At 46.1% G+C, this 23,429-nt stretch overlaps 2 protein-coding genes and 1 pseudogene across 2 annotated transcripts in view; 2 read left to right on the top strand and 1 right to left on the bottom strand.

Moving 5' to 3' along the window:
* The window catches only part of LOC127409881 (unconventional myosin-VI-like), a 490,797-nt gene that overhangs the window by 171,902 nt on the left and 295,466 nt on the right, over positions 1-23,429 (top strand). The gene's annotated exons all lie outside the window — the stretch shown is intronic.
* Positions 1,370-22,887, top strand: LOC127410461 (meiosis-specific protein MEI4-like; annotated as a pseudogene).
* On the bottom strand, positions 7,888-15,429 carry LOC127409893 (uncharacterized). Its single transcript, XM_051644848.1, has 2 exons — positions 15,314-15,429; positions 7,888-15,011 (listed from the first exon to the last, which is right to left on the bottom strand). Exon 2 carries the CDS (start codon positions 11,767-11,769, stop codon positions 9,826-9,828), a length of 1,944 nt encoding a protein of 647 aa, XP_051500808.1. The 5' UTR covers positions 11,770-15,011; positions 15,314-15,429; the 3' UTR covers positions 7,888-9,825.

The raw sequence follows: 23,429 nt of genomic DNA, 5'->3' as shown, positions 1-23,429 counted from the left end.
GCTCCAGCTTGACCTGTGCCTGCAACACAGCCTCTGATCTGCAAATCTGTGTTGAGTCTGCTGTTGATTTTCAAGAATGTGATTTGCAAAAATGGATGTCCATTCTAAGAATCGCATGTAGTGTTGGTCTAAAGCCTGTTGAGTCTGACTTTGCTTATTCCTATCACAGGAGTCAAAGTTCAGGAAAACTATTCACGCGTACCATTGACGGTTCAGCGCTTGGTCTAAAAATACTTAATATTGGCAGCACATGAATTGTTCGTTAATTTAACTGCTGTTTTCTGATTCGTTTTCCTGATCACACAGCAAATAATATTTGATGAATATCTTTGTCTTGTTCTTTTTTTTTTTAGGAAATATATGTAAGCATCTTTGAAACAGGATCAATTTAAAATTTAAGGATCAGATTCAAAATTACATAAGATATATCATGAAAATCTATCTTGAATAGTCAGAAAAAGTTTATTTTTCTTAGTTGGGGAATTGTTTTTTTCTTGTTTTAAGCATACATTTAACAACGTTTTGTTAGGTTTATGCTAAAAAAAAAAAAAAAAAAAAAGAGCATTTTTTACTGTGAAACAAGACAAAAATACAGAGTATTAAGAAAATGCTTAAAGTTTCACACACTCAAAAAATGGTCATCACCCTTACTTAATTGAATAGTAGAAAGCTTTTACAAGTAATTTAGTCTTTCTTTCAGATTAAGTCAGTTTCATTCTGAGCCAACATAATTTAGTTGGATTAGGTGAAACTAATTTACTATAGTAATTTTAACTCAGTTTCATTAGGTTTGTCAAATTTACTTAGGTTTATCTAATACATGTAAAGCTGTTACACTGTAAATTTAACAGCAGCTATTTATAGAGCTAAGCAGCTCTAAAACCAAGTACAACATGAAAGTGAAAGTCCATCCTCAACCTAAGCACAAGCACCATTCTTCATCACAATAGTAACCACAGATATACATACATAGATACCTTATTAGCAGATATTCCAATGGACCGCGAAACATGTTTGTCAACCAGTGACGGGTGTAATGCAGTACTAAGTAATTAATTACTGTAATTAAATTACTTCATTGAAAAAAGGTAAGGAATTACTCTAAATTTTTTAGTAATTTAATTAGTTACTTCTGATGTAATTGAGTTAAATACTGTATAGACTATATAACAATTCTATATAAAACAATAGTGAATTTAAAATAGAAATTGAATGTCTAATGTTAAAATATATGTTTTCTAATTTAACGCTGCCCCCTTAAATTCTTTGGGCAGTTCATGAATAATTTGATTGTATATAATTTATTTGACAGAATTAAAAGAACAGTCTATCCTTATATTTTTCATCTGGTCGAGGTTGATAAGGATTTTAAGTCAAGTAATTTTTATTTGTATAGCGCTTTTCACAACACACATTGTTTCAAAGCAGCTTTACAGAAAATCATGTATTAACAAAAATGAAACTGTAATATCTATCACAGTCTATATAGGCCTAATTGCGAACTGTAATAACATACACTCATTACAACAACAACATTCATTGTATATTATAATCATCATCATCACTATCATCATGATTATCTTTACTACATTAAACTCAATATAACTTTAAAAATCACACTTTTACCAATCACTGAGGTTAATAGTCTAGCAAGGGCTGATAACGCTTTCAAAATGTACTGCGGTGATACCTTGTTATTTGATAACACTGTTCCAGTGTTCTTCAAAGAGTACTACCATGGATGCATTACCATGGTACGTATGATAAAAACAACAACATGTAGTTGTACTCTGGTACATTCAATACTTTTTGTTAAAGTCATCTGAGTTAATGATGACATTATGAATTTCTTGAGTTAATGGCTATATGATGAAATTATTTCCCAAAGGATCAACAAACATACAGGCTTTTCAAATAAACTGTAAGTTAACTATAAATAACTTTAGGTGATATTGTCATTTTTATTTTTTCAATACATCCAAATATTGATTACAGTAATATTGTCCAATGGGCTACTTAATTATCTTCTATTGCTATAAATGATACCTCAAATTATGCAGCTTGTTGAGAAGTTCAGACTTACTATTTTCACCTGTTGGACAATAGAACTGGTGAAAAAAAAACCCCATAGACTTAAAGGAGGGGGTCTGATTAATTACTATAATTATATTTAATTCATATTTCATATGTGTAGGAGCGGTGAGCTGCAAGTGTGCAGACTGGCTGTAGCTGTGGCTTATTAAGATCAGGCCATCAGGAGGTGTCTTACTCTTTACTCAGTCTCTGGTTAACAGACTCAAACAGCAGGACCAAGACTGGAGAACTAAAGCTCAAGAACTTCATGAAGATCTGCTGCATCTCAGACAACAGCTGCTGCTCACATGCTTACTGTTGAAGACCAGCGCTGGCAGGACACAGAACGGATTTATCTGCATGTTTCAGACACCAGAAAAACTGAGATTTTACACAGGAATTTTCATTCACATTTAAAGACCCCATGAAGTGGCTTGACAAATGCAATTACTTCTGTATTTTCTGTCGAAACAAGAAATTGCAGATGAATCGTTGGGTTCATCGTTTTTTAAAATAACCAATAGCCTTAAGTTTACAGCATAGCCATGAAATTGATATAGCAAGTAGGTCATAATATCTGAAGTTCCAACATTCATGCATTTCCATTAATCTCAAAGGCAGTTGGTCGGCTGGTGCATGCAGTACCCAGAAGTCAGGGCTCCAGATTAACATTTGAGAGCGGTGGCACCAGATCCACCAAGTCCTACAGGTGGTGGCAACAGCACCTCATTTGGTAGCACTGGTATGGGGTTGGGGTCTGTGGCCTATAAAATGAAAAATTTTAATACAGAAACTAATAATAAAAGTGATATTATTTTACAAAAATAAGTGCAAGTACCAGTAATATTTAATATTTTGCTCCACTCAAATGCTCATTCAACAGTATAGCATTGATTTTGAGTTGGCGTGCAGATATAAATTTACTGGCGTCAACAACAGGAAGGTTATCTATAATATCTATAAAAAGTAAACAGTTAACAGCTAATTTATGTGGGGCTAAATTATTCTGACAGTATGACTGAATTGGGACTCAATTTATTAAGCTTTTATCAAGTATAGTCATCTCTTGGAAATTTGAAGGCAAACAAAACCAGTTATATTTTTCAACAATCAGAGAGCATTAGAAGAAAAATTAGCTTTGCCCATAATTTACAAAGGTCCAGGCTTTAAATCCCTTGATTCTATTTTGCATTTGACCTTATGAAAATGTAACATTCCGATAGTTTTTACCTCTTAAAATCTGCGGACCCACCAGTGTATCCAAAAGGGGGTGCTATGTCACGAAAAAATTTTATGCTCTCTGAAGTCTCCGAATACAAGTCAGGCATATGGAGTATCGTTTGAAAACTTTTCATAGATAAACATCACTGCTACATTTATGTTACATAAAATAACAAAATAAGGCCTGAAAACATTTGTGTCGCAAATCAGTGCCACCTAGAGGTCATGTGGTAGAAATATTAATATAAATATATTAATATCTTTCAAACAGTACTTAAATAGAAAAATCATATATCAAATGAAAGCTCTCACTCTTAGGAAAATTTATTTTGTTGCCCTAATACCACAGTTTGAAAGATTTTCAAAAGAATCACAAAGTGAAATATGATATCTGTAAGACCTCAAATACAAACGTCTCTTTTATGCGCTGATTACTGCTGCTGTAAGCCCCATATAGCTAAAAACGTTAAATCTGCTTTTACCATAGGCAGTTTTTTTTTTTTTTTACAAAATTTGCTATTTTTTGCTTGTCTGTGAGCTTGCTTGTGTGAATAATCCAGTGTTATATCTTAGATGTCCAGAACAAAATATGCGGTCCAGCAGGAAAAGCATGATGAAACAAATCATCTGAAATATGTTATTTACTATTGATGGTAAAATGTTTTATATATAATCGCAATGGGAAGAGCTCAGCCCACTGAGAGGCTGAGATATTTGATGAAACAACTGGGGTGGTGCATGAACTGAAAATTAGACTGAATGTCTATGGATGAGCTCATCTTTGAGAGCTAAAATGTTCTAGAGAGCCACCTACATTTCAGATGTTGTGCGCATGTCCACAAGCCCGCAACGCCGGACCCACGCGTATTGGTCGAGTAGTAGCTTCAAAAATGGGTGTCAGGAAAAAGACGTGACGCCATGCAAGAAGTTCTGTGCACTTTGCTGAATTTTCGATTATTTTCATATTATAATCCGGTGAAATTTGATACACCCAGTTACACATTTTCCCTTTGTTGCAAAACATGGCAAAGAAGTCAAAATCCTCGGACTCTGGAGACATTAAAAGACACTTACGTGTTCAGGATGAAAGCCCCGACAGGCCTACAGATCGGGGACTCGATTTGGATGGCGTGGTGGGAGAAGGATTCCAGCGTCAGTTGTCCAACATGTCGGTGATGTTGACGAAGATTCTTGCTGACTTGGAGGATCTCGCTGTAATACGTCGATCAATTACGGCGATGGAAATAAAATTCTCCGAGTTAGGTACAAGAGTGACTGATGTTGAAAAACGAATCGATTTTCTGGAATCTTCGGAGAGGGAATTAACCGCTAATCCGCCCACAACCAAAGTTGATCTGGAACATCTCCTTGAAAAGCTTGAAGATCTTGAAAATAGAAGCCGCAGGAATAACATTTGAATTGTTGGAATTCCTGAGCATGAAGAGGGCAGAGATATGGTGAAATTCCTAAACGAGTTTTTCCTGAGTCTGCTCGACATAACAGGCCATAAGCTGGAAATCGAGCGAGCTCACAGAGTGCCGGCTCGGAGATCTGCTGAGGGAGATCGATTCTAGCCAGATTTCTGAGATCATCCGATAAAGATCTTGTGTTGCACCAGGCGAGGAGCAAAGGGAAGCTTTCTTGGAAGAACCATAATATTTTCTTGTTCCCGGACTTTGCGAGTTCGATAAGAGAAAAACGCGATCGGCTCAAGGAATGTAAGAAACTCTTACAACAGAAAAAGATCTCGTTCGCTTTGATGTTTCCTGCCAAACTGAGAATAGAAACGAAGGTCGGTCGCAAAGTATTTACATGTCCAACTCTGTCAATGTCTTTTATAGAATCAATGTCTGAGTAAACCATTGGATGTTTCTCATGTGAGTGGGCCTGACTCTCTGTACTTAGTCTTGAGGAAGCTGGGCGGCATTTTGGGTTTTTTGCATTGGCTCCGCCGAGCGGCTGGAGCTTGTTTCGTGAATAACACTTTCCTTAAAGAAACTTTTGCATTGATGAAAGATTACTTTTGCATTGAAGTTCCTGGACAGATTGAAAGTAGACACTACGGATGACCGCAAAATATCTACATGCTGCTCACACAAAGGATGTCTTTTATGAAGTCGACGGATTATGTAAGTCATGGTATATTACTTTTATACAGCCTCCAAGTGAATTGGCTCGATCATCCGGGGAACCGGGATGCCGGTTTTGTTTCTTTTTGTATTGGCTCTGCCTAGTGGCAGGAGCTTGTTCTATTGAATAACACTCCTTTGGAACAGCTGTGGATTAATCTGTTCGTTCTTCGTGCTTATTCCTCCTGCTGGCTGTAGTTTGTTTTGTTGAGTTTTTTTACGGGACATTGGAATGATTACGTCATCCGCTGAACTCATAACAGCCGGCTCACGGAACATTCGTTTGTCTGTCCGAGGAATCTGAACGGTTTTATATCAGCTGGAATTTGTTTTGTGGAAGATCACATCCTTGAGACAGTTCTGTAAATTAATCTACACATTCTTTGTGTTCATTCTTCCTATTGACTGGGTTTATTTTACAAAATATTTTCTGTTATGTAATTTTGCCTAAAATTGAGCAATCCGATGGCAAAGTTGTCGTGGGGACTCGTGGGCGTTCATGGATCTTTTGAATTTAGAGGGATTGTCGCTGGTTGGCGCTGTCGTGCGTGGGGTTAATGCGCACGTTTTTCTTTTTTCTGTTTGTTTTGTTCGGGGAGATGTTCGGGGGTTGATTATTTCACTAATGGGGAATGTGGTCTGTATAATTTTGTTTTTGACACACAATTTATTTTTTCTACTATATCAAAATGTCAAACATTAATATGAGTGTACTATCTCTCTCCACATGGAATGTAAATGGGTTGGGGCACCCCATAAAAAGAAAGATTTTTTAAACGTAAGAAATATGATATAGTGTTTCTTCAAGAAAAATTTGGGAAGATATGGGGTGGACATGTTTTCTTTAGTACTGGCTCAAGTAAGAGCAAGGGAGTCATTATATTGGTAAATAAACATCTACAATTCAAATGTCTCAAACAGATTAAAGATAAATTAGGAAGAGTAATTATTGTGTTAGTTGAAATTCAAGGGCAAAGGTTGATTTTGGCTAATATTTATGCACCTAACGCTGATGATCAGGGCTTTTTTATAGATCTTGAAGGGATGATGCATGCCGCTGGCACACCTCATGATATAATATTGGGAGGAGACTTTAATCTTTTGATGGACTCAGTCCTTGATCATAGAGAAGCAAAAGTGTGCAAGCCCCCTAGAGCAACACTGACGCTTCACAGGATGTGTAAAAATCTTGGTCTTACAGATATTTGGAGACTTTTGAACCCATCTGGTAGGGACTATAAATTTTTTTCATCAGTCCATAAGATTTATTCTAGAATAAAATTTTGTTTTGATATCCAAATCCCTCATTTCATCTGTTGTTGATTGCTCAGTTGGAAATATCTTAATCTCAGATCATGCTCTGGTGAGTTTAGAGGTGATGCCACATATAGAGAAAAAGAAATCTTATAGTTGGTGCCTTAATGTGTCCCTTTTGCAAAATCCTGATTTCCAACAAATGTTAAAGACTGAAATCAGTGTTTATATGGAGACCAACTGGTCCTCAGTATCCTCTGTGGGCGTGGCTTGGGAGGCACTTAAGGCGGTTCTTAGGGGTTGGATCATACAGTATACCTCATTCATTAAAAAATCCAAAGCACAAGAACTTGTGGAGTTGGAAGGAAATATTAAAAGTGCTGAGGCAGAGCTGAAGCGCCGTACGTCATCTGATGGCCTCAGAGAATTGACCCGATTGAAATATAGATGTAATACTATTTTGTCACGGAAAGTGGAGTTTTGGTTATTCAGGGCAAGACAGTCATACTTTGAGTCGGGTGATAAAGCAGGAAAACTTTTGGCTAGATATATAAAGCAGAGAGAGTCTTTTTCTATCATTCCCTCAGTGAAATCTGCTTGTGGTAAAATATTTACCTCGGCTATTGATATTAATAATGCCTTTAAAGAGTTCTATCTTGATCTCTATGGTTCCACGTCTTCATCCACTGATGAAGATATTAGGAACTTTGTGCCGTAGTTCTTCTGATAATATTAGGCGTCTCGTGAATATCATGTGGTCAATAGCGAATGATCAATCTCCGGTTGCTGCCATCTCTCTTGACGCCGAAAAGGCGTTTCATATGGTAGGGGCACTCGGCAGGATTGCCCTCTTTCCCCATTATTGTTCTGCTTGCCCTGGAACCATTAGCAGCCACGATAAGAAAAGAGGATGATTTTCCAGGGGTGACGGCGGGAGGTGTAGCGCATAAGCTTCTGCTTTACGCAGATGATATTTTATTATTTGTCTCCGACCCCACTAGATCCATGCCTTGCCTCCACAGAATTATTAACTCCTTTTCCAAATTCTCAGTATACAAAGTCAATTGGTCTAAATCCGAAGCTTTGGCTTTGACAGCGTACTGTCCAGTAACGGCCTTCCAGCCGGGTGCCTTTCAGTTGCCCAAACAGGGAATTAAGTATTTGGGAATTTTATTGAAAATTATTATATTAACAACAGTAACGTCTAAATTGATATATTCTGACAGTGGTTTTCTTTACAGATTCCTTTTATCAGGCTCCTACTGATTAAACTACAGTCATGTCTTGGAATTTCTGAAGGCAAACAAAACAACTTACATTTTCCTACAATCAGAGAGCATTACAAGTAAACACATTTTATACAGTTGGAAAACTGATAGCTTGGTCCATAATAATTTTGAAAATTGACCATATTCCTTCCATAATATTCATAGTTTTAACAAGTTGTAAAGAGGAGGCGAGAAGCAGCTTTCCTGGTTCAGGTAAGGATTTATTTTTCTCTTTGCAATATTCACTAAGTTGAACTTTAATCACACACCGCTTCACCAAAAATAAAACTCTCATCATTTGTAATAACAAAACTCTTGCTTCTTGTTCGGGTCTGTGGTGCCCAGGCACTCTCTCCTTTCTACTTGTGGTGTGGCTCTATTTATCCGCTCTCCCCGTGCTTTCTGAAATTAGAGACAGGTGTTAGACATAATTTAGCTCAGGTGTAAGCACCCTTACTGCTTTCTTTCTCTCTGGAGAGATGCTTGACCAGGCCCCCGCTGCCACAGATCCCCACCGCCCGACTCAGGCCGGGGCGGCATCCGGCCTGCCTACCACTCCCCCCCCATTCCTGGAAAGGAAGTCAGCGACAGCCATCTGCGCCCCCGGTCTGTGGACCACCTTGAACTTAAACGGCTGAAGAGCCAGGTACCAACGGGTGATCCAGGCATTGGTATCTTTCATGCGGTAGAGCCACTGGAGTGGGGCGTGATCGGAACAGAGGGTGAAGGCCAGCCCCAACAGGTAGTACCGGAGAGTGAGGACCGCCCACTTGATGGCAAGACACTCCTTTTCTACGGTGCTGTACTTAGTTTCCCTCAACGAGAGCTCACGGCTAATGTACAGCACCGGGCGCTCCTCCCCCTCCACCACCTACGAGAGTACGGCCCCCAGCCCCCTGTCTGAAGCATCTGTCTGTAAAACAAAAGGGAGAGAGAAGTCAAGTGAATGTAAAAGCGGCCCCCCGCAAAGTGCAGCTTTAACTTGCGTGAATGCCCACTGACACTGCTCCGTCCACTGGACCGGATCTGGAGCTCCCTTTTTAGTGAGATCAGTCAGCGGGCTGGTGATGACCGAATAATTAGGCACGAACCTTCTATAATAGCCAGCCCCAGGAACTGTCTCACCCCCTTTTTGGTCTTGGGTCTCGGGCAGGTCGCAATCGCCGCTGTCTTGTCAATTTGGGGACGCACCTGCCCATGGCCCAAGTGGAACCCCAGATACCGTACCTCCACCCGTCCAATCACGCACTATTTTGGGTTCGCTGTCAGTCCCGCTCGGCGCAGCGATCTCAGAACCGCCCTCAGATGTTGCATGTGCCGCTGCCAATCATTGCTATAAATGATGATGTCATCTAAATAGGCAGCGGCGTAGGCTGAATGCGGTCTGAGGATTCGGTCAATGAGACGCTGAAACGTAGTCAGGGCCCCAAACAAACCGAATGGAAGTGTCACAAATTGGTGTAATCCAAACGGTGTGGAGAAGGCGGTTTTCTCACGGGAAATTGGTGTCAAGGAGATCTGCCAATAACCCTTCGTCAAATCCAATGTCGAGTAAAATCGAGCAGTGCCCAACCGATCGAGCAACTCATCAACGCGAGGCATTGGATATGCATCAAATTTAGACACCGTGTTGACTTTTCTATAATCCACACAGAGTCGTACAGACCCGTCGCTCTTAGGCACTAGAACAACTGGGCTGGACCAATCACTGTGGGATTCTTCTATTACCCCCATATCGAGCATTGCATCTAATTCTTCCCGAACTATTTTTTTCTTGTGTTGGGGTAATCGATAGGGGCGGCTACGTACCACGACCCCCGGCTCGGTCTCGATGTGGTGATGGATGAGGTTTGTACACGTCCGCAAACTCCTGTTGCAGCCTAGCAACCTCCGCGAGTTGACTTGGTGAGAGGTGGTCTCCGCAAGTGCTGAACGTACTGAATTTCATTTTTGCTGTTTGAAGGTTCCTCCTCCCAGGCCTCTCGCAATACATCAAGCACGCCGCGTGGGTGTCGCCCATACAGCAGATCGAATGGGGAGAAGCCAGTGGAGGCTTGCGGGACCTCTCGTACTGCAAATAACAGGGGGTTGAGCCATTTATCCCAATTTCTAGCATCGTCATGTACGAACTTACAAATCATGTTTTTGAGTGTTTTATTAAATCGTTCCACCAGACCATCCGTTTGAGGATGGTATACACTGGTGCGAATCGATTTAATATTTAACAACTCGTACAGTTCGCGTAGTGTCTGTGACATAAATGTTGTGCCCTGATCGGTGAGGATTTCTTTCGGAATCCCCACCCGGGAGATTATTTTGAAGAGTGCCTCCGCAACACTGTGTGCTGAGATGTTGCGAAGAGGCATGGCTTCCGGATATCGCGTTGCATAGTCCACTAGGACCAATACAAAGCGATGTCCGCGTGCTGACCTTTCTAATGGCCCGACGAGGTCCATTCCAATTCTCCCAAAGGGGACCTTGATCAAAGGGAGAGGGCGCAATGGCGCTTTTGGGGTGGCCAGTGGGTTAACCAGCTGGCATTCGCGGCATGCCGCACACCACCTGCGGACATCGCCGCCAATACCCGGCCAATAGAAACGGGCTATTAGATGGTTCAGTGTTTTCCTTTCTCCTAGGTGACCCGCCATGGGATTATAATGAGCCGCCTGGAATACCATTTCCCGACGGCTCCTTGGAATCAAAAGTTGGGTTGTATCCTCTTTAGTTTGAGTGTCCTGTGTCACTCTATACAACCGCTCATTTATAATCGCAAAATAGGGGTATGAAAGGGCGATGTCCGGCTGGAGTTGTTGACCATCGATGACTCTCACTTGGTCGAAGGCGTGTTTGAGGGTTTTGTCTTGTGACTGCTCCAAAGGGAAATCCCCCTCAGGAAATTCCCTGAGAAGGGGAGGGGCTGCAGCCTCTCCCCCTCTCTCGTCATTATGACGTGGATCTGTCGAGGACGGCCCCGGCTCCGCCTCCCCTGCCAGAGCATCGCACATCACACATCTCCCTAATTTCATACAGGACCCATCCGCGCAAATTCCCTTTAATAAAACTTTGAAATCAGGCCAATCAGTCCCCAAAATCAGCGGATGGGTGAGGCGGGAACTAACCGCGGCCACCACTCTATGCTTTTTCCCCTGAAATTTAATCGTCAGGGTCACCACCGGATTCTTGTGAATATCCCCGTGTACACATTTCACCTTCACCATTTTAGTTGTGACCAATGCCTCAGGTTGGTGGATAGTGGTTTGATTACACCCTGTGTCCACCAACGCTTGGTGAGTACCCCCCTTGACACTTACCGGTATCCGGTACGCTCTGGCCCGGTCAGGGGCAGCCTGTGGGAGGTCAGAGACCCGCAACACCGTCCCCAGCTCCATCAGAGGGCACTGATCTCGGAAGTGGCTCGGGTCTCCGCACCTCCAGCAGGCCGGCCCAGGCGCTTCGCCCGCACTTGCCCCCGAGGGGGAGAGCGGCGGGGCATTGGGATAGGGGTAGGTGTCGCCTCCCACACCCGGGGAACTGGTCTCAGGGGCTGAAGTCCTCCTCGTCTGCGTGGGGCAGGAACAGGACCAGGAGAGAGAGCAGAACGAGAGGAGAGAGGGGAGGGGGAAGAGACAGAGGGAGGAGAAAAAATGTAGGAGGGCTCTTCTGCCCTCGGGATCACCGCCATGTGGTCCTCCGCAAGCCGGACAGCTTCCTCCGGACAGCACTGTACCCACTCCGCCATCCCTTTTGGCAGTTGATGTGTGAATTGCTCCAGTACCACCTGGTCGATAACTCCATCGACATCGCGTTCCCCCGCTAGCAGCCATCTTCGGCAGGCGTCACGGAGCCGCTGGGCGAAGGCAAAAGGGCGGTCGGAGCTCTCCAACTTCAAGCTCCGGAAGAGTTGACGACTTTCCTCCGGAGTGCGACCAACCCGTTGGCTCTCTTTAAATCTCCGTAGGCCAAGAGACTCGTCGCTGGCAGTTGTTGAGCTGGGCTTCCCCGGAAAATAGTGGAATCAGTCGGGCCGCCCATTGGCCGAGCGGCCAGCCCCAGATCTCGGCGGTCTGCTCAAACAAATCCAGCAAGGCCTCGGGGTCGTCCGCGCCCCCATTTTCTGTAATGCGGGCGGGGGTAACGGCGTGGGAGCGTCCGGGGTCACGGCTGAGGACGCCTCCTGGTTGAGGAGGCTCCGGATCGCCTGCCGGTCCTCGGCTTGAGCGTGCAGGAGCTCGACAAACCGGCGATCTTGGTCTTGTCGCAGCTCAAGCAATGTCTACTGGTGGCTCTGATGTAGGCCAGCGAGGGCTTGGAGGATCTCCGCCAACTGGGAGGACTCTACAGGACGACTTCCATCCATTTTTAACCCAAACTTCAAGATCCCGGGTTTCGGCACCAGTGTAAAGAGGAGGCGAGAAGCAGCTTTCCTGGTTCAGGTAAGGATTTATTTTTCTCTTTGCAATATTCACTAAGTTGAACTTTAATCACACACCGCTTCACCAAAAATAAAACTCTCATCATTTGTAATAAAACTCTTGCTTCTTATTCGGGTCTGTGGTGCCCAGGCTCTCTCTCCTTTCTACTTGCGGTGTGGCTCTATTTATCCGCTCTCCCTGTGCTTACTGAAATTAGAGACAGGTGTTAGACATAATTTAGCTCAGGTGTAAGCGCCCTTACCACTTTCTCTCTCTCCGGAGAGATGCTTGACAATGCCCCCGCTGCCACACAAGTATATGTTATATGATAGTCCATGGTAACCATAGGTAAAACCATGCATGGCTCCTCACTACCATGATTAGTAACTATGGTTTCTATATAAAGAACTATGGCATTTTTGTAATGAAAAAACAGCAGTCTAAATACATTTAGAAACATTTTCTTGCCACAACTACCATAGTCAATACAGTACAGTTAGTAAACAGTACACTACAGTAAATCCATGGTACATTTTAGTAAGTGTTGTGACTTGAGAATTGAAAAGCCTTCTAATTTATGTTTTCTCCTGTTTTCTTTGTCAGTGCCATTTAAAATGTGGGGGCTGTTTGTTTTAAACTAGTTTCATCAATGAGACATAAGAGTTTTGCAACATACAATTCTGTACCGCATTCAAACGGGTTTCGCGATCCCCGCCGCACATCTCACTGGTTTACAAGCACATTTAAAATAGTCTGTGTGGTTGAGACCTGTCAGCAAATCACCGCACCTGCTCTGCGCTCATGCTTTAACCATGATTGAGCCGTGTTAATAATTGATCTGTGTAGTGCTGTTTCATTCCGCTATTGTAGAGAGCAAAATGCGCTCCAGAACATACAGATGACAGGGGAAGACTCATTTATATTCACGAGGAAAGCGCTAAATGATTGTTCAGTGAAACATTGCGATCCCCTGTTATAGTACATTTCAGAAATGAGCTTGTGGGCCACTTGAATTGAAGCGAGTTTGACACGTGTGTTATGCAGTGACCTTACTGTGAGTATGTGCGTGTATTTGTGTGTGTGTGTGGTGGGGTCTCTTTTGCAGTGTACAAAGCGCACAGCTGAAATGCATTTTTTTTTTTTAGATGGCGATATCTTAAAAGTTTTTTTGTCTGTACGTCACAGTGTTTTCTCAGCATCAATGCTATCTATAATGTCGGGCTGTCTTATGTGGTTTTAAACTAGTTTACTCACCAAGTTTCCACGAGAATTCTGTGCCGAATTCAAATGGTTTCCACCACTCACACCATGCTTCTCGCACTGGCTCTCGCAGCACTATAATGATTTACGCTTTGCAGTTGAGAGCTCGAGACCAGATCCGCGAATAAACGCCCCTGCTTTGCACTCGCGCTGCTCTGTCCATTGATCCAGGTAGCAGATAGCGGTTTCTTTTCGCTTTTCATGCTTTTTCCGTTTGATATTGCTTAACAGAAAATGGCAACACATGAACGGAGAGAGAGAGAAAGAGATAGAGGGGAGAGTTGGCCAAAACTCTGTAGTCATGTCAGTGCAACCTGTAACAAAATGTAGTCACACTGGCGGGAAAAACGGTTGCAAAATGCAACCAATTAGTCTGTCCAGAAGTTCACAATCTTCATGATGCCATATTTGCTTGTCTGCTCTCAGTTCTGGGTAGTTGTTTGAGCCAATGAACTGAGCCGTAAATGCCATTTGACTAATCACTCTGGAGCTGCAGGAAGTCCTGACAATGCTGATTAGCTGTAGGCACCACAAGAACACACACACTGTCCCAAACCCTTCACTGGAGACTATTCTGAGCTGTGACGTCAAAGGTAGCAGACCTTTTCTCTTTTCTCTTGTGGATGACTCGGGTTTGATTCAGCCTTTGGTCCCATTTTTTCACTTCCTGTTTCCTGTCTCCACTCTTAATATTTCCTTTATAATAATAAGGGGTCATGTAATGGGAAATCAAATTTTCCTTGATATTTTAACATATAAGAGGTCATTCTACTATAAAACATACTGTATCAGAACTCAAAACTTAATCCCCAATTCAATAAAAACTTTACTGAAACCAAGCTGCAAAAACACCTCGTTAACTACTTCCGCGACTTCCCTACGTCACTAGAGGCCCCATTAATTCATGATCGACTCTACACGAAAAAACATCAACGCCTACTTTACATCATCGCAAGATAGAGCAGAACGAGATAGAGAGCAGAACAAAACAGGCTTAGTGTGGCGTAACCATTCATGAACACCAAAGGGAACCCATCTGTTCTATTTTGAATAATTTTTGTATATAAACACACACTAGATAAACTTCTTTGACCGTTGAAATGTATCTTGCTACAATTTTAAAAGACGCAATGTTATATTACAACTCTGAAAAAGAGCTCATCAGCTGCTCTGCCTCTTGCTGTTTTGAGCACAAACATGTCCTGGATGCCATCTTGTGCCCATCTACACTGTTTTTAATTGTTGATGTATATAAATATATACTAGATGGATGTCTTTAACCATCTTGATGCGTTTCCAGAGATGTGCGCGTCAGTGCAGGATGATACTGTATGCATGTGCGTCTAGTTCACCGTGTTTTGGACTATGTAAACCGTCATGGTTACTTGTGTAACCTCTGTTCCCTGATGGAGGGAACGAGACGTTGTGTCAATGTAGTGACACTAGGGGTCACTCTTGGGAGCCGGAGACACCTCTGGTCTTTGATAAAAGGCCAATGAAAATTGGCGAGTGGTATTTGCATGCCACTCCCCAGGACATACGGGTATAAAAGGAGCTGGTATGCAACCACTCATTCAGGTTTTATGCTGAGGAGCCGATATAAGGTCCGGCCATTTCAGCAGGTAGTTCAGCATTGTGGCAGGAGGGACACAACGTCTCGTTCCCTCCATCAGGGAACGGAGGTTACACAAGTAACTATGACGTTCCCTATCTGTCACTCACTCAACGTTGTGTCGATGTACTGACACTAGGGGTCCCTATACGAAACGCCACAATTGGCTGAACTGTGTTACATGTACTGGCGGTGTGTGGTGGGCAGACTACTGTGTGCCTCATAGCCAGCACACCAGGTCGACACGTAACCTCCCCCAACATAGTGATGAGTGTCGAACTGCCCTTTTTGGGGACAAGTCGACTACCCAAGAGATAGAGACGGGCTTAACCCAGTCGTGGCCTCTTTTCCCCTTCTCTTTTTTCCACTCCCTAAAAAAGAAGGGGGATTATCCGACTGGGCCGCCAGGTCTAGTCAGGGGGTGTCCCTCCCAAGGGGAAGACACAGCACAGACCACACCTCGCTCAAAGAGAGGGGGGGATATTTAAGTGGAAGGATACGTCACATGGTCTTTCCAACCATGTGGAGAGTCTTCAAGGTAGATCCTGCCCAATGGGGGAGAAATTACTATAAACATGGAGACTGGGGCAGAGGGGCTCTGCCCAAGGAAGACGCAGTTTGCCAACAGGGAAACGAATTAGCAGAAGATATATATTGCATGTGGTTAGCCTTACTGGGAACCGCCACATGTGGAGCACCTACCCCAGAACATGACTCTTAGTTAGCACGTGTACTGGGCCAGCAGTGAATCTCTCCGAAAACTCAACTGCCACAGGGCTCAGAGGAAGTCAACCAGGGAACAAACTTGTGAGCACTACTGGGAGTTAATGGTGCACGTCTTCAGCTCAAAAGGAGGTGGAAGCGCTATGTGCAAGCGATACACCCGGCCGGCTATCCCGGGCTTATCCGCTTGTGTTGTGTGCCACTACCTGGGATGAAACCGGTTCCACCCGGAGGTTGTAGAACCTTGCAAAGGTGTTGGGTGTTGCCCAGCCCGCTGCTCTGCAAATGTCTGTTAGAGAAGAAGCCGCTACACCCCTGGTAGAATGAGCTCGTAGCCCTACCGGGGGCAGCATGTCCTGGGCAAGATATGCCATAGTTATGGCGTCAATGAGCCAGTGGGCGATCCTCTGCTTGGAGACAGCACTTCCTTTCCGCTGTGCACCAAAGCAGACAAAGAGCTGCTCAGAGATCCTAAAGCTCTGCGTGTGATCCAAATAGATGCGTAAAGCGCGCACCGGACACAGCAACGACAGGGCTGGGTCTGCCTCCTACTGGGGCAGCGCTTGCAGGTTCACCACCTGGTCCCAAAAGGGGTCCCCTTGGGCACATAGTCCCCGGTCGGGGTCTCAGGATCACGTGAGAATAACCTGGACTGAACTCCAGGCACATTTCGCTGACAGAGAACGCTTGTAGGTCTCCTACCCTCTTGATGGAAGTGAGCGCAGTCAGGAGGGCAGTCTTCAAGAAGAGCACCATAAGCTCACCTGACTGCAAAGGCTCAAAGGGGGCTCTCTGTAGACCCTGAAGAACTACAGAGAGGTCCCATGAGGAAACGAGGCGTGGTCTGGAGGGATTCAGCCTCCTGGCACCTCTTAGGAACCTGATGATCAGGTCGTGCTTCCCTAAGGACTGCTTCATGGTGTGCTGCTATGGCGGCAATGTACACCTTCAAGGTGGAAGGGGACAGCCTCCCTTCCAGCCTCTCCTCCAGGAAGGAAAGTACTGATCTGACTGCGCATCTCTGGGAGTCTTCGTGTCGGGATGAACACCACTTAGTGAACAGATGCCACTTAAAGGCATACAGGCGCCTCGTAGAGGGGGCCCTAGCCTGAGTGATCGTAGACAGCTTAGGTCTTCCACGTCCCGTCCAGGGGCCAGACATGGAGATTCCAGAGGTCTGGGCGCGGGTGCCAGAGGGTGCCCCGTCCCTGAGAAAGAAGGTCCTTCCTCAGGGGAATTTGCGAGGGGGGAGCTGTCGCGAGGAGCGTGAGGTCCGAGAACCACATCTGGGTGGGCCAGTAGAGTGCTACCAGGATGACCTGCTCCTTGTCCTCCCTGACCTTGCACAGGGTCTGTGCAAGCAGGCTCACTGGGGGAAACGCATATTTGCGTAGGCCAGGGGGCCAGCTTGTCTATGCCGAGGGGAGCCTCGGTGAGGGCGTACCAGAGCGGGCAGTGGGAGGATTCTTGGGAAGCAAACAGGTCCACCTATGCCTGTCCGAATCGACTCCAAATCAGCTGGACCTCCTGAGGGTGGAGTCTCCACTCTCCCCTGAGGGTAACCTGCCATGACAGCGCGTCCGCTATAGTGTTGAGGTTGCTCGGGATGCGAGTGGCTCGCAGTGACTTGAAGTGCTGCTGACTCCAGAGGAGGAGACGGCGGTGCGAGTTGTGACATACAATGAGAGCGCAAACCGCCTTGGCGGTTGACATATGCTACCGTTGCCGTGTTGTCTGTCCGAACTATCACGTGCTTGCCCTGGATCAACGGCTGGAACCTCCGCAGGGCGAGCAGAATTGCCAACATCTCGAGGCAGTTGATGTGCCAATGCAGTCGCGGACCCGTCCAGAGGCCGGCAGCTGTGTGCCCATTGCAAACAGCGCCCCAGCCCATTTTGGAGGCATCTGTCATGACCACGACGCATCTGGAGACCAGTTCTAGAGGAACACCTGCCCGTAGAAATGAGAGGTCGGTCCAAGGGCTGAAAAGACGGTGACAGACCGGCATGATGACCACGCGATGTGTCCCGTGGCGCCATGCCCATCTCGGGACTCGAGTCTGGAGCCAGTGCTGAAGCAGCCTCATATGCATCAACCCGAGCAGGGTGGCCACCGCTGAGGATGCCATATGCCCCAGGAGCCACTGAAAAAGTTTCAGTGGAACTGCTGTTTCTGTTTGAATGCCTTCAAACAGGCCAGCACCGACTGGGCGCGCTCGTTCATAAGGCGCGCCGTCAAGGAGACTGAGTCCAACTCCAAACTGAGAAAAGAGATGCTCTGAACCGGGAGGAGCTTGCTCTTTTCCCAGTTGACCCGAAGCCCTAGTCGGCTGAGGTGTGAGAGCACAAGGTCCCTGTGTGCGCACAACATGTCTCGAGAGTGAGCTGGGATTAGCCAGTCATCGAGATAGTTGAGAATGCGAATGCCCACCTCCCTTAATGGGGCAAGGGCAGCCTCTGCGACCTTCATGAAGACGCGAGGAGACAGGGACAGGACGAAAGGGAGGACTTTGTACTGATACGCCTGACCCTCGAATGCAAACCGCAGGAAGGGTCTGTGTCGAGGAAGGATCGAGACGTGGAAGTACGCATCCTTCAGGTCTACCGCCGCGAACCAATCTTGATGCCGGACGCTCGCCAGAATGCGTTTTTGCGTCAGCATCTTGAACGGGAGTCTGTGTAAGGCCTGGTTCAATACTCGCAGATCCAAGATTGGCTGCAACCCACAGCCTTTTTTCGGTATGATGAAGTAGGGGCTGTAAAACCCCTTCTTCATCTCGGCTGGAGGGACAGGTTCTATCGTGCCCTTCCGTAGGAGGGTAGCGATCTCCGAGCGCAAGGTAGCAGCGTTTTCGCTCTTGACCAAGGTGAAGTGAATACCGCTGAACCTGGGCAGGCGCCTGGCGAACTGAATCACGTAGCCGAGTCGGACGGTCCGGATCAGCCATCGCGACAGATTGGAAAGCGTGAGCCACACGTCCAAGTTCCGTGCAAGGGAGATCAAGGGGACAACATCACCGGACGTACGACGCGAGGCAGGTGGGGCCTCGCGGCGGGGCGGAGCTCGAGGTGCCACACCACGTCGTGGCTGCGCTGAGTCTAGGGACATTGAAGCACTTACCTGGCTCCTTGTGACCACCCCTGGAACAGCCTGGGACGGGGGAGGAAGAGGCCTGTCCTCGTAACCCGTGGAGACTGCCACATCAGGGGCGGCTGTGTGCCACAGCTGGGTGCTCAGGGGCGGAAAGGCCACCGCTGGAGCGCCAATCCTGCAAGAAAAAACCCGTGGATGGTAGTCGTGGTGACGACCGTGCACACCGGGTATGTGACCCAGGGAGGAAGGAAGCCGCTCTTTTGCTGAACTGTTGGGTACCGCAGCCACTTGGGCATGCAGCGAAATCAAACAAAAAGGCAACAAAAGATTTTCCGCCCGGCCCTCCACCGGGGGATGGAGTGGTCTTTTTACCAGCTCCAAGTGAGTGGGTTCCCTCGTCTCTGGGTCGCCCGTCTCAGGGACGCTTTGACGACCTCCGTGGATTCTTAAGCGCCGGCTGTGAGACGGGTGGCATCTGCTTCCTGCAGTGGACTCCACGCCGGGGTCGGGCCGAAGGGGCGTGGCTGCTTTGAGCGGCGCCGCGAGCCCAAGAACCAATCATCAAGCCACGAGGGTTCAGGGGAGAGTGGAGGGTTCCACTCTAACCCGACGCTCACGGCTGCCCGGGAAAGCATGTCCGTCATTTCGGCATCAGCCTGTGACTGGGCAATCGTCCCCGAAGGGGGAAGCTGGACAAGCCCGCTCTCCGATGCTTCGCTCGAGAGCTCATCATCTTCGCGGGCTCCGAACAAGAAGCCAGACTCCCCGTGAGACGAGCCAGCGAACTCATCCGGAAGCCCGATTGGGGCGGACGAGCGTGCTGGGGAATAGGAGGTCCGCGGGGGGATACCCGGTGGAGACATTCCCACTGGGATCCCCAAATCGCCCCCGTGCTAGCCACGCTGACCTCATACCCATAGGTATAAGGACCGAGGCGGGGAGCTGCTGGGGTGGCTTGCTTTCTTTCGAAAGCAAGCCTCAACCGCAACGTTGCCATGGTCATGTTCTCGCAATGAGAACATGAACCATCCACAAACGCTGCCTCCATGTGGGTCGCGCCCAGACACGAAAGACAGCGATCATGACCATCCAAAGTTGAGAGATAACGGCCGCAACCAGGAATAACACACAATCGGAAAGGCATCTTTAAAAAGACGCGTCTTTAAAAAGACGTTCCGTGTGCCGCTCTTTTAGAGAAATATATACTCTTTTAGAGGGAAAAAAAGCTCTTTCAGAAAATATACTCTCCTGTTTTTCTGCCGAAGTGCTCAGGCACGTTCTCTGCAGTGCAGCAGTGCAGAGGAGGGAGAAGCCGCTGAAATGTGCCAGATCCAGCAGAGGTGAATGAACAATAGGATTCAGCTCAATGAGCATGACCGTTCAGCTCCGAAGAGAAAATCTGAATGAGTTCCATACCAGCTCCTTTTATACCCGTATGTCCGAGGGAGTGGCATGCAAATACCACTCGCCAATTTTCATTGGCCTTTTATCAAAGACCAGAGGTGTCTCGGGCTCCCAAGAGTGACCCCTACTGTCACTACATCGACACAACGTCGAGTGAGTGACAGATAGGGAATGAGTGTTTCAGAAAGAGGGCCAGAGACTGGGTGGAAAATTATCATATATTACTAAATTATGACTGTTTTGGTGTAACAAACTTTATTAACATTATCAGTGGACCTCAGGGGAGATAATACAATTATTTAAAAAAAGAGTTTATCATGATTCCTTTAATACTACTTATAATAATAAATAAAAATGAATATAAAGGTTGCTTTCCTCGCAGTGATTTGGTCATGGTGAAGGTTGGGGAGTTGAGAGAAAGGTTTGATCCAATTTAAACTAACCAGTTGGTATTAGGGAGTTTGGAGTTATAGAAGTTTACTTTGGACACGACCCCTCGCTGTGTCTAGATGTTGGTAGTGATGTAGTCTGGGACTCAGTGGTGCAGTTGCTGGATTCATTGGAGGAGGTTTTCAGGCAGGACCATGACGGAAAGCCCTCCTACATCGCCCATATCTGCTGCATCACACTGCCGAGGTGGTGGCTCAGACTCTGAGTCAAGGACAAACACACCATCAGCATTTCAGCAGAGTAAAAGATCTGATGGAGATGATCAGTCTATTGCTAACCAATACAGCTCAATGCGGTAAGTCTGTTTGTGTACTGTAAGTAATACTGCCTAACTTAAAGTTGCCATATTCCAGAGCATCTCAACTGGTTTTGCTTCAGGACCCAGATTTTACAGTGGACAGCAATTTTGGTTTCTAAATTTGGTTTCATGCTCTTCGCTGCAACAAAATTCACAGCACGAAACACATTCAGTAGAGTTTTATTTATGCTGGCAGTTTGTTATTCATTCAATTACTGATTGATTTTATAATATTGCATAATATTTGGAAGCAGTGTTTCGACAAGAAAAAGACATTCAGATTTCATACAATGTCATAATCTGGCAAGACCATCATATTGTGAACATAAAGCACAAGCTAACATGGACATATTGCTGGATAATGTGCACCATTTCACACCGAATAAAGAAACCTCATTTGAATACAAAGATGCTTAAGACTGATATCACTGCCTAATAGCTCAAATGCTGTGTTATGTTGCACTGATCATAATGTTTTTGAACAAGATCCAATCTCCTGCCTCGGTAAATTTTACTTTTTTTGGTCTTGTGCTGTTCGAGCTATTTGTACAACTTAATTTCATCTGTACAAGGATGCCAACATTATGTAGTAAATTTATTCAGAACTCTGCCCCAGTTAAATCGTAACACAGGAGAATGACGTAGAGGGAACCCCCGCTGTCAGAGCGCAGCGGCAGGCGTGATGAAAAGAAAACAACAAACACACCAGCAACTGTAAAACATTCGGAAATAAAGTAGAGCAAGGAGAGCAAATCTTGCTCAGACATTATGTTTGTTATTTACATGGGTTGCGGGGCTCATTGTCTTGGTTCGCTCATGTCAGGAACTGCCTTGTGTTTATCCCATCACCTTCCCTTTATGTTTAGACTTTTAGACTACACTTCCCATGATGCACCTGTTTGATCACACTCATCTGTTCCCCATCTTTGATCCCAGGTGTTCTATCTTTTGTCATTACCCATGTGTGTATGTATAGCCCTTATGTTTCCCTTAGTCTTTGTCGGTTCTTGTTGGTTTGTTAGCACGTTAGTGTATGATGTTACTCACCTAGTTAGCCAGCAAAATGCTGTTATGCTTGATTTCCATTTTACTCCAGTGTTTTAGTTTCATCTTTGTTTTTTTCTGCTTCATCTTTTGAGTTCCTTAATGAAGAGTTCTGTAGTTGGATCCCCACTCTCTCATCTCGTCCTTCCCAGTCTCATAACAGAAGACCGTCCCCAAAAGATGGATCCAGCAGAACAACTCGAGCGATTCACCCAAGGGTCGTCTTCAGTGTAGGCTTACTGTGTAAGGTTCTGGAGCATGGCCTCTCAGGTGAGCTGGGATGAGAGAATCCTCAGGACCATGTTCTGGTTAGGATTGAATGAACCGGTGAAGGAGATGGTCCCTTTGGACTGTGATGGCCTACCCCTTGGTGACTTCATTACTAACATCGTAATGGCTGGTCTTCTGCATTCTACTCCAGCGGCCAACCCTCTTGCAGTGCCTTCCGAGGCTCGTTCCTCCAAGCCTTCCATAGTTCCTTCCTCCAGGCCCTCCACGGCCTCGCCCTCCAGGCCTTACACGGCCAAGGAGCTAGTTCTCAAAGCCTCGTCTGTCCCAGAGCCAGCTTTCATGTCCGCTCCAGCCCTGGGGGGGGGAGGGGTGGGTGTACTATGGCTCCAGTGGTCTCCGAGCTCCCTTCAGCGGAGACCACTTTCTCCCCAGCCTCTGTGATCCTGGCTCTGACCTTCAGGCCTCCGCCCTTCGAGCCTCCCAAGGCGCCGCCTTACGTGTCTCCCACAGCTGTGCTTACGGCTGTCTGGAAATGGAAGAGGAGAAGAAGGGCTCATACTCCCCAGTCACTGCCAGTTTCCACAACCACTGAGTCATTCCCCAGTCACTGCCCATGCTCACGACCACAGAGGTCGTTTCCCAGTCACTGCCAATTCCCATGACCACTGAGGTCGTTTCCCTGTCACTGGCCATGCTCTCGACCATGGAGGCCGTTTTCCAGTCGCTGCCAGCACCCCTGACCACGGTGACTCTGCTCTCAGAGTCTTCCATGGCTCCGTCCGCTCCCCCAGAGAATCCTCCTCCAGCGGTTCCATCCACTCTCCCAAAGACTCCTCCCACTCTATTTGAGACACAAATCCCTGCTCTTCCTGCGGCTCCATTCGCTCTGCCTCCGGATCCTCCCCCTGGAATTCAATTCCCTGCTCTTCAAGCGGCCCCGCCACCGGATCCTCCTCC

Source organism: Myxocyprinus asiaticus, chromosome 19, assembly GCF_019703515.2.
Source record: "Myxocyprinus asiaticus isolate MX2 ecotype Aquarium Trade chromosome 19, UBuf_Myxa_2, whole genome shotgun sequence".
Taxonomy (NCBI): Eukaryota; Metazoa; Chordata; class Actinopteri; order Cypriniformes; family Catostomidae; genus Myxocyprinus; species Myxocyprinus asiaticus.
The sequence above is the reverse complement of the archived record's forward strand: the minus strand, read 5'-3'. Positions and strand labels throughout refer to the sequence as shown.